Source organism: Megalobrama amblycephala, linkage group LG10 (assembly GCF_018812025.1).
Source record: "Megalobrama amblycephala isolate DHTTF-2021 linkage group LG10, ASM1881202v1, whole genome shotgun sequence".
In the NCBI taxonomy this organism is placed as follows: domain Eukaryota; kingdom Metazoa; phylum Chordata; class Actinopteri; order Cypriniformes; family Xenocyprididae; genus Megalobrama; species Megalobrama amblycephala.
Window position 1 is genome coordinate 37,574,303 of NC_063053.1, and position 11,681 is coordinate 37,585,983.

The following is an 11,681-nucleotide window of genomic DNA, read 5'->3' on the forward strand; positions in this document are numbered from 1 at the left end:
CTCCAGAACTCTTCTCCACCTCCACCTTCTTCTGTATGCAAAGCTCCAGCCCATCAGTGCTTGAGACGAAGAAACTCGTGAAGGAACATGTGGCCTGTGATCACTAAACCACGGCGGATCTGACTATATTCACACTGACTGAAAGACTTCCATCACAGAATCTGTCTGAGCAAATCTGCTGCTGATGCTTTAGTATCTTTTCTGCTAAAGGACGTCAAACTCAAATGAGAGAAGCCTGAAGATGAACATGAATCATTAGTGATGGCCTCAGCGTGCGAAGGGTCCTTATACTGCCTCAATAACTGATTTCTGACTAAATTCTGTGAAAATTTGTAGATGCATAAAAAAAGAGAATATTTTAGATAATTTGGCCCCTTACAGCAGACATCATGTGTCTCTGGACTGCATTATGACCTTTATCACTGCGCTGAGGCTGGACTGATGTTACTGTCCCTGTCATAATGTGATATAATGCCTGTAACAAACTCAGAATATGTACTTAATTGGGAAAAAATAAATGAATAAAAAAAAAAACTTTCTCTCCAATGACTAAAAATGATACTTTATTGGGTCATTTCATAAACATCTGTCCACAGATCGTATAATAACAGAGAAATATGAGCATATGCTTAAGAGTATGTGAGTGTTTCTGTAATGCATAACAATATTTCAGCAAGTAAAGATTTAAACATCAGCAGTAATAAACGGATCATGCCAGATTGAGCGACGTCACGAGTCTGTTCATATAAAGTAACATGAGATCACATCTAACAGAGCTACAGGTACATACAAAAATATAAATGAAATAATATACAAAAGTGATCCGCGTCTTTACAGTCCGTTTTGAGCTTTATTTCTTGATGACTTCCTCTTTGAGTTTCTCTGCCAGGTGTTTTCGTTTCTGCAACTTCTTCTTCTCCTCGACAGAGATTTCCTTGGAATATGGAAAAGAAGGGAGAAACTGAGCATTTGAATGGAGGAACATCGAAAACCAGCAGAGAAATTACATCCAGATCTCTGTTATTAAAGGATTAGTTCACTTCAGAATGAAAATGTCCTGATGATTTACTCTCCTCCATGTCATCCAAGATGTTCAAGTCTTTCTTTCTTCAGTCGAAAAGAAATGAGGAAAACATTCCAGGATTTTTCTCCATATAGTGGACTTCACTGGGGTTCAACAGGTTGAAGGTCCAAATGTCAGTTTCAGTGCAGCTTCAAAGAGCTCTACATGATCCCAGATGAGGAATAAGAGTCTTATCTAGAGAAACCATCGGACATTTTTGAAAGAAATCCAAATGTATATGCTTTATAAACACAAATGATCGCCTTGCACTCGTTTCCGCTTTCCATATTCTTCAAAAAGCTTACACTGTATGTCCTACACTGCAAAAAATGCTGTTCTTACTTAGAGTTTTTGTCTTGTTTCTAGTCAAAATATCTTAAAGTTCTTAAATCAAGAAGCATTTTCTTGACAAGTAAAAATTATTTTCTTGTTTTCAGGAAAAATAAGTCAAAATTAAGTACGTTTTTCTTTAAAACAAGCAAAATAATCTGCCAATGGGGTAAGCAAAATAATCTTAGTCCAAATTGAAAACAACATTATATAGCTTATTCTTGGTTTGAAATAAGATTATTTTGCTTGTTTTAAGGAAAAACGTACTTAATTTTGACTTATTTTTCCTGAAAACAAGAAAATAATTTTTACTTGTCAAGAAAATGCTTCTTGATTTAAGAACTTTAAGATATTTTGACTAGAAACAAGACAAAAACTCTAAGTAAGAACAGCATTTTTTGCAGTGTACGCCTTCCCTATTCTACTTATGGAAAAAACGGATCTGGCGCCGCGTTCGTTCTGTAAGTAGAATAAGGAAGGATTATAGAATAATCCTGGAATGTTTTCATCAAAAACCTTCATTTCTTTTCAACTAAAGAAAGAAAGACATGAACATCTTGGATGACATGGAAGAGAGTAAATTATCAGGACATTTTAATTTGAAAGTGAACTAATCCTTTAATTAGGTGAGATTAACTGCTAAAAACTAAAATGTGATCATAAAAGCTCTATTTGAATCCTGAAATCAACATTTTAGAAAATAATTATTGTCCACGAGGACTAAACTCCCAAAAATCAGGTATTTGTATTTCAGGTGTTAAACTCAGGAAGTGACTCTGCTGGTGTGTGATGGAGGTGAATGAGTGTGTGGGCACCTGTGAGGAGGCTCTGGGCTCCGGGGCCGCAGGAGGAGCGTCAGCGGGGCTCTTCAGCGTCTGATCTCTCTTCAGGGCCTGGAGTTTGTCTCTCTGCTGCTTCAGATACTCTGAGCGCTGCTGTAACGCCACCTCATCCTACACACACACACACACACACACACACAGAGAGAGACTAACACTGTTCAGACACGACACGACTATGAGAAATCAATCAAACATCACAGCCAATCAGAAGAGCGTGTGGGCGGAGTCTCTCTGCAAGCGCACGTCATAGAATTGTTTGTTCACATTTTGAATGCTCTTGCTTAGTTTATTATCAAGATCTAAAATGATATTCAAACTCACATTAGACACTTTTAACATTAAATAAGGCACATGATCAGTAACTGAGATCATAATGCTCATGTTTGTTCCAGCAGATCAATGACACAGAAATAGAAACTCTTTCTAAAATAGAATCATCACGTGTCACGGCTGGTTAGGACAACAACAACAAAAACACGGACTAGCATGGAAAAGACGCCTCCTATCACACGCTGCGGCTGGTTAGGACACCGTGAATGAGCTGGTGACGCGTGTGTCTCACCGCGAGCGGTTTGGAGTCTCTCTGTGTGTCCTCGTCTCTCCGTCTCTCTGGACTCTTGTGATTGGCAGACACTGAACCCTTGACCGGTGCCCTCACAGCAGGAAGGGCTTTACCTGTGAAACACACACACACTCACTTCACGAGGGAAAACAGCAGTGATATTCTCTGCAGCGAGAGCAAGTGCTGATGGGAACAGACTCACGTGACGCTGTGGCTGAACTCTTGACGGCTGCAGACTCAGACTGCTTTAACTTCAGCTCTGTAGCTTCTGTCACGCCGTTGGTCTGTGGACGGCACAAAGAGCGTTCAGTGTCTGAGATGCGTTTCTCCTGCTGCTAACGGCTCAATTCAGCGGCACCTTCACAACAGCAGAAGCTAAACTACAGCTCCTGATCATATCACTATGGAAGCACGTTTCCGCCACATGAGAGAAAAAACAAAAATCATTCTTGGTGAATCTGAATTATGACATTAAAAACCTCATAATTATGAGACACCAAGTTAAAAAGGCAAAATTATGAGATAAGAAGTTGAAATAATGACTAACTCACAATTATAAGATAAACATATTTTCAAATTTTCATCTCATTATTATGACTTTGTATGTCAATTTAGACTCATAATTTCAATTTTTAATCTCATAGTTATGACTTGGTATGTCAATTTCAACTTTTCTTCATTATTATGACTTTGTATGTCAATTTTGACTCATTTTCAACTTTTTATCTCATAATTATGACTTTGTATGTCAATTTTGACTCAATTTCAATTCTCATCTCATAATTATGACTTGGTATGTCAATTTTGACTCATTTTCAACTTTTTCTCTCATAATTATGACTGTCAATTTCAACTTTTCATCTCTTAGCATGTCAAATTCTACTTTTCTTCTCATAATTGTGACATAGTATATAGTTTTGGCTGTCATAATTTCAATTTTTCATCTCATAATTATGACTTAGTATGTCAATTTAGACTCATAATTTCAATTTTTAATCTCATAGTTATGACTTGGTATGTCAATTTCAACTTTTCTTCATTATTATGACTTTGTATGTCAATTTAGACTCATAATTTCAATTTTTAATCTCATAGTTATGACTTGGTATGTCAATTTCAATTTTTCATCTCATAATTATGATTTAGTATGTCAATTTAGACTCATAATTTCAATTTTTAATCTCATAGTTATGACTTGGTATGTCAATTTCAACTTTTCTTCATTATTATGACTTTGTATGTCAATTTTGACTCATTTTCAACTTTTTATCTCATAATTATGACTTTGTATGTCAATTTTGACTCAATTTCAATTCTCATCTCATAATTATGACTTGGTATGTCAATTTTGACTCATTTTCAACTTTTTCTCTCATAATTATGACTGTCAATTTCAACTTTTCTTCATTATTATGACTTTGTATGTCAATTTAGACTCATAATTTCAATTTTTAATCTCATAGTTATGACTTGGTATGTCAATTTCAACTTTTCTTCATTATTATGACTTTGTATGTCAATTTAGACTCATAATTTCAATTTTTAATCTCATAGTTATGACTTGGTATGTCAATTTCAACTTTTCTTCATTATTATGACTTTGTATGTCAATTTTGACTCATTTTCAACTTTTTATCTCATAATTATGACTTGGTATGTCAATTTTGACTCATTTTCAACTTTTTCTCTCTTAGCTTGTCAAATTCTACTTTTCTTCTCATAATTGTGACATAGTATATAGTTTTGGCTGTCATAATTTCAATTTTTCATCTCATAATTATGACTTAGTATGTCAATTTTGACTCATAATTTCAATTTTTAATCTCATAATTATGATTTTGTATGTCAATTTAGACTCAATTTTAATTCTCATCTCATAATTATGACTTGGTATGTCAATTTTGACTCATTTTCAACTTTTTCTCTCATAATAATTACTGTCAATTTCTCTTAGCATGTCAAATTCTATTTTTCTTCTCATAATTGTGACACAGTATATCAGTTTTGGCTGTCATAATTTAAATTTTTCATCTCATAATTATGAAAATTCACACGTTTTTCCATTCCTTTGCGCTACTTTTCCATCTTTCTATGTGATCATGCTCTAGACGGATGTGAATGACCTTTGCACTCACGTCTTGTGTCTTTTGCAGCGTCGTGCGCATGACGCAGCGCTGTAAGCCGTGTAGCGTGGCATATATCATATATTCAGTCCTAAAATCAATTTTACTTACTACTTTCCAGCAAAAAATAACTCTACGGTAATACACAATGTTACGGTGAAGTAAAACCCCTCGTATATGAATGATGTCAGAGTCACAGCGACTGTCACGTACTGCGCTGGTTTTCCGTGTCCCGGAGTCACAGGCCATCTGAGGCTCACACGTGTTTCCCGGAGGAGTGTCCGACAGACTGCTGGACGTGGAGGCCGGCTCCTCCTTCTCCTGTGTCCGGTGAGCCATCATCTCCAGATCGTACTCCTCCTTCGACCTCCTGCAGGAATAAATCGACAACACCTGGACCTCATTTATTAGTTCTTCTCCGAGCTTCTCCACAGACTCACACGCCCCGGCACACGCTTTTCTGCTCAAGTTACGTCACATTCAAACAGTTTCTGCTTGTGAACGCAGGTTTGTGCGGAGCGCTGTGATCTGTGAGCTAACCCTGATCTCTTAATGGCATTCATTAAGGTCAGCATCTTAATTAATAGAAGCAGAATCTCCGGGACTGACCCGCGCTGGAGTCGGGAGCGGCAGGCCGGCGCTGGAACAGAAACGCTGCAGACTAAGAATATCGAGCCGTTCTTTTTCAGTGGGACTCTATTAGTGAAACGCTAAGCCTCTTAACGTTAGTGGTCTCTCCGTGGCTTTATACACTTGGCTCTCTGACAGCGCTATCAATCCCTTTACTGCAGCTGACGTAACCTCGCGCTGAGGACGCTTTATCTGGGACACGTCATGTGTGCCGTGAACGACTCCTCCGCTCTTTATGACTTCAAAACGCCTATTTTAAAGATTTTCAACACGGCCGTCCTGGAACACGTTTGATCAAAGTTAACGAGCGTGTTAACGAGTGTTTACGAACGGACGCGTGTCATATCTGCTCTCGTTACATAACCTGCTGGTCTGATGAGGCGACTAATGAGACTTCACTAATGAGGTGAACTTACCTGAGAACCTCCTGAAGAATCTTCATTTCCTGCTGCTCGAGTTCATTCATGACGTCCACACCGTTGGTCAGACACTCGGGCAGCCCGCCTGAAACACACACACACACACACACTCAAACGTCAGGGAAAGTTATGATTTGTAATGTTTCTGAAAGAGTCTCTTCTGCTCACTAAAGCTGCGTTTCTTTGATCAAAAATACAGTAAAACAGTGAAATATTATTACAGTGTAAAGCAGCTGTTTTCTATGTGAATATATAGTAAAGTGTTGATTCTGACTTTCTCAATTCCGAGTTTATATCTCACAATTCTGACGTTTTTCTCCCAATTTTGTCTTTTTTCTCAATTCCGAGTTTATATCTTGCAATACTACCTTTTTTGAGTTTATAATCTTGCAATTTCGAGTTTAGTTATAATGCATTAGATTTGCTTTGACAGCAGGTGTGAACACCTGAGCTGGTTTTCTATGTGCTTGACACACGTTTGTGGCGTAAGTACCGTTTCTCTCCTTGATGACATGCAGAGCCTGCAGCTGAAGCTCCATGTTCTTCTGGACCATCAGAGAGCGGAACATCTGAAAATCATCTGTAGCAAGAACTGGCTGGAAAACTGCCTGTTTGAAGAAGAAGACGCAGTAAGCCATCATGTCATCACATTACAGGAGCCGAACAGAACAGAAATCCACACACTGAATGAAGGACTATATATGGACTGCAAAAGGAAGGTAAAAAATCTCTGATCTGAGAAATCAAAAATAACATTCCTGACAAATACATGTTTCAAAAGAAACATGTTTAATGCTTACAAACTTCATCAAAAACCCACTATAACATCATTAAATAAATCACAAACTTAAAGGATTAGTTCAGTTCAGAGTTAAATGTCCTGATAATTTACTCTCCTCCATGTCATCCAAGATGTTCATGTCTTTCTTTCTTCAGTGGAAAAGAAATGAAGGTTTTTGAGGAAAACATTCCAGGATTTTTCTCCATATAGTGGACTTCACTGGGGTTCAACGGGTTTAAGGTCCAAATGTCAGTTTCAGTGCAGCTTCAAAGAGCTCTACATGATCCCAGACGAGGAATAAGAGTCTGATCTAGAGAAACCATCGGACATTTTCTAAAAGAAATGAAAAATTATATACTTTTTAACCACAAATGCTCATCTTGCACTGCTCTGTGATGCTCCACGCATTACGTAATCATGTTGGAAAGGTCACGCGTGACGTAGGTGGAAGTACCGATCCAGTGTTTACAAAGACTGAGTCAAACGACCTTTACAAAAAAAGGTAAAACAACGATGTCGGACGATTTTGAAGTTGGAGGAGAAAATGAGCATTTGTGGTTAAAAAGTATATAATTTTTCATTTCTTTTAGAAAATGTCCGATGGTTTCTCTAGATCAGACTCTTATTCCTCGTCTGGGATCATGTAGAGCTCTTTGAAGCTGCACTGAAACTGACATTTGGACCTTCAACCCGTTGAACCCCAGTGAAGTCCACTATATGGAGAAAAATCCTGAATGTTTTCCTTCATTTCTTTTCCACTGAAGAAAGAAAGACATGAACATCTTGGATGACATGGAGGAGAGTAAATTATCAGGAACATTTAAATCCTGAAGTGAACTAATCCTTTAAATCTCAATTTTAAAAAAGATATTTGGTGCCGAGGCTAGAGATGTAAACTTCAAAATGGTGAAATAATGGTAAAGTGTAAATGTCAAGCCAGCTTTATTTCTAATACAGATTCAGCTTCACACTAACAAACAGGAAAATATCAGAATCAATGATGCAAACTTCATCAAATATGAGACTAATTCTGAGGTAAAGCAGCTCTAAAACATTATTGAGCTCAGATCAGTTCAGCTCCGCCGTGAACCGATTCAAAATCTTCTACTGCGTATGTTTGCATTTAATACTGCAGCTGGACCGACTGTCTTCAGTTTCCAGGTCAGTTATCTAATCTCCATCAACTGCTTTAACCTGCATGTGTCACATGACTCTGAGTCCAAACACTGCTGACTCAGGCGGACGCTTTCATTCTGAACAACAGAAATAAAGCGTTATGAAAGTGCATAAAGTCCATCATCAGTGTCAATGAAAGAAGAGCCTCAGATTGTGTGAACTTCTACAGTGAAGAATGGAAAACACAACAAACTCCATTTTTGCTTTTCCATCTGCTCTAACAGCAAAAGAAAGCCTTTCTATGACTTTACAAGAGAGATTTGATTGATTACTGTGGTCAGAAGAGAGAAGCAGTCAGTGAAGGCGCAGTAATAATCTGAGGCGCATTATAACGCCAGTAATCCAGAGATGTGATGTGATTTACCTGCAGAGTTCTGGAGCTGCTGAAGGACGCGCAGGCGCGCAGGAACTGCTGCTCACTGATGCCCACCTCCTGCATGTGGTTCTCCAGCAGCCGCTCCACCTGTCAATCAATCACAGCAGCGTCAGTCGGCGCGCGATCAAGCCGCGGCATTAACGCGCGTCAGAGCCGCTCTCACCAGCTGCTTGTACTGCTGATGGATCTCCGTGTAGGTCAGCTTGTTCTCGTCCTCATCATCGAACACTGAAACACACACAGGACAGGCACAGGTGTTATTATGCAGGTGCTGCTGCTGGAGCGCAGACTCGTGACAGTGTTTCACACCTGAGCATTTGTTCTCCATGAATTCGGCCAGTGGGATGAGCCAGTCCGGGCTGCTCAGGAACCCCGCGACGCTCTCCAGCACCCACTCGCTGTCATCCGCCATGATCCGCGCTCGCGCTCGCGCTCACATCACCCGGGACATGCTGGACACATCAGAGCGCGCCCGTCAAGAGACTGTGTTAGAAACAAACGCGAGCACCCCGGATGTGATGTGCAACATAATCTGCGACCATAGCAACCGATGGCGTCACTGCGGGCGTCACAGCTTCTTCCCCTTCTTCGGCGGCTCGAGAGCCAGCTGATGTCGCTGTAGCGCCGCCTCCGGAGCTGGAGCGCATTTAAAGTGACCGTGACACGGGGAGATGCAACTTTTAAAGGTGCGATGAAATAAAGTTTATTATTATTATTATTATTATTATAAACGCATGTTTCGGGGCTTCTCTCGTGAATTGACCCATAGCAAAGCGCCATCTGCTGTTTTGGAAGAGGATGTTACTCAACTGCATTTGTGAGAGTCCTCATAAAAAGACAAGTGTCTTAACAGACAGGTTTGTGTTCGTATGCACTAGATTTGGTATTTGTTCAAAGGTTACGTGCCATTTGTAGGATGGTTTGTTAAATATGAAGTAGGCTCATTTATTTATATTTGTAAAACCCAATACATATATTTGTTTCCGCTCAAACTGACCTTTGTATTTGCACGTCACTTTGTGTGTTTGCGAGTCGAGTTTTCCTTTGCAAAGCAGATCGTGTTTGTTTGCAAAATGCTGGATTTGTTTAATTATGGCACAATATTAACTCCATAGACTCCAGTCATATGTGACATCATTAACCAGAAATGACATCATTCAGGTCTCTTTAACAGTGCTGCAGAAGATGGTAAGTAGAATAATAGTTTTCATATTTTTGAGGTGTATTATAGTCAGTGAGGGACAGTCACGCTGAACAACTCAACCCCGTCACATACAATTAAGATGGAAAATTATAATTTTCCAAAATTTTATTTTAATTCATAAGTATGTACAATATACTTGTTTCATTGCTGCCATCTCCTTCACCTCAAGAGGAGCAGTGAAAAGAAACTCAACCCCATCACATATCTGTATATTTCTCATTATTGCTTCGGGGCTGACAGGGTTGAGTTTTTCCTTCATTTATGAATAATTTTAATTAAAAATAAAATAATATTATGGTTTCAGTAAAGATAAACTTACCAAAATCATGAAAACTCATAGTTTTGTTAAAAATAGAATAACTGACATAAACATTGTCAGAAATGTCAGTCCCATCAGCAGCAGAAAGAGAGAAGAGCACAATATGAGAGAGAGAACATTAGTGTTACGGTACACAGGAGGCAGACAGATGTATACAGGTATCGGTAGTTTATTGACCACAGTAGAGCATGAGATATCAAACAGGTGAGTAGAATGGATGTAGATGATGTTCAGAGGGTGATATAAGGAATAGTTACTGTCCTTTTCATTGCAGGGAGATCTACGCTGGAGCTTGGAGATCACTGGAGACACTTGGAGCTGACTGGAGCACACCCACACAGTAGACGAGGCACACAGAGGGAAGGAGACACACTGGAGTATACGAAGAGGAGTCCTTGAGGTAAGCATAACAGGAAGTATATGCGAACGAGACCGGACATGGAGTGCTGTGTGTGTGTGCTCTTTATGTTGCTGCTGATGAGTGAGGTGATGAGGTGCAGGTGGCGGTGATCAGTACTCTGGAGATGGTGTGCGCTGTGATTTGTTGAGGTTGGAACCTGACGTGTCTGTGACAATTAGAAGATAGAAAACTGAAGGCACCGGCTACAGTGTTTCAGTCTCTCAGTGTTCAACCCCGTCACACTATTCTCAACTGGGATTTTGGAAAAAATAGGGAAGAGAGTTAAAAATGAAGGCATTTATTGCTGATTTCCACCTGACATGGACTAACACAATAAAATTGTGTTTTTTGTTCAACATCTAAATTGAGAACTTTTTTTTTATAAAAATAAAGAGACCACAGACACAATTTGTCTACTTTTAACTTCAGTCCCATGTTACATTTGTAGTTATTAAATTGTTACGAGGGACACATGAGCAGTAGAATAAAAGGTGTTTAAATTAAATAAAACAAACAAAAAAAAAAAAAAATGAAAATAATAAAAGGTCTTTAATGCCTGAGGTGGGAAATATGATGTGTTGGAGGTTTAATATGTGCCTAATGATGTGGGGTTTTTAGAAAATTAATTATATGTAGTTTAAAAAATAAAATAAAATCCTGGATGAAAAATTGCAGAATCCCAGGAATGACCCTTTTATAGAATATTGCAGTGTTTATTCTACATGATTTATCAGTGCACATCATTATTGTGTTAAATTCATGTTCTGGTAATCTTGAATCAGAATATCTTCCTCTTGCAGCATCTCTTCTCTTCTCTGATGATGAGGGCGGGGCAACCTGTCACTCACATGAGATCCACCAATAGCAAACCACAACCATCCAATCAATTCCCCACAGACAAAATCAAGCCCCGCCCTACATTTGTTCTTGTTTGAGAAGCATTTCACTCGGATATACGGCACTATAGAGAAGAAAAGACAAGAGCAAATGTTCATTCCGTTTCTTTACACAGTAAAGAGTGGATCACACGAGTCTGCTCAGGCATTGTTCTTCCAGCTTCTTCTCTGTGTGAAGCACAAGTATTTCCATCTGTCATACGTCACTAAGGTCTTGTGCAAACCTTCTGTTCGTCCAGCTTTACAACACAACAAACACATGCAACGACACACAGCTCAGATCTTCTACAAGAACAATGAAAACATCTGAGCCTGTGACAAATGAGCTCTAGAAGTCCCAGAAACACTTCTATCCTTGGAAAATCCAGTGTCCACTGGTCACATTCCCTCCAAACCCTGTTCTACAGTCTTCATCAGAACCAGAACGAGTGGGAAAGAGGTGGAAATGAAAAATCTACTAAATATCTTTAAAAAATAAAGTAACCTGTTTCATCACAATCGTTTAATGTCCAGAAGCATCATGACGGCGTGTTTTTGTTGTTGAGCCAAATGGATTCTGA

At 39.0% G+C, this 11,681-nt stretch overlaps 1 protein-coding gene across 1 annotated transcript; it reads right to left on the reverse strand.

The window, feature by feature from the left end:
- Window positions 1-546: 546 nt before the first annotated feature.
- cfap36 (cilia and flagella associated protein 36) lies at window positions 547-8,864 on the reverse strand. Its single transcript, XM_048206020.1, has 10 exons — window positions 8,612-8,864; window positions 8,466-8,530; window positions 8,291-8,389; window positions 6,463-6,577; window positions 5,967-6,054; window positions 5,134-5,290; window positions 3,000-3,081; window positions 2,798-2,910; window positions 2,209-2,346; window positions 547-934 (listed from the first exon to the last, which is right to left on the reverse strand). The coding sequence occupies exons 1-10, from the start codon at window positions 8,712-8,714 to the stop codon at window positions 851-853; spliced, it is 1,044 nt and encodes a 347-aa protein (XP_048061977.1). The 5' UTR covers window positions 8,715-8,864; the 3' UTR covers window positions 547-850.
- Between the last annotated feature and the right edge of the window lie 2,817 nt (window positions 8,865-11,681).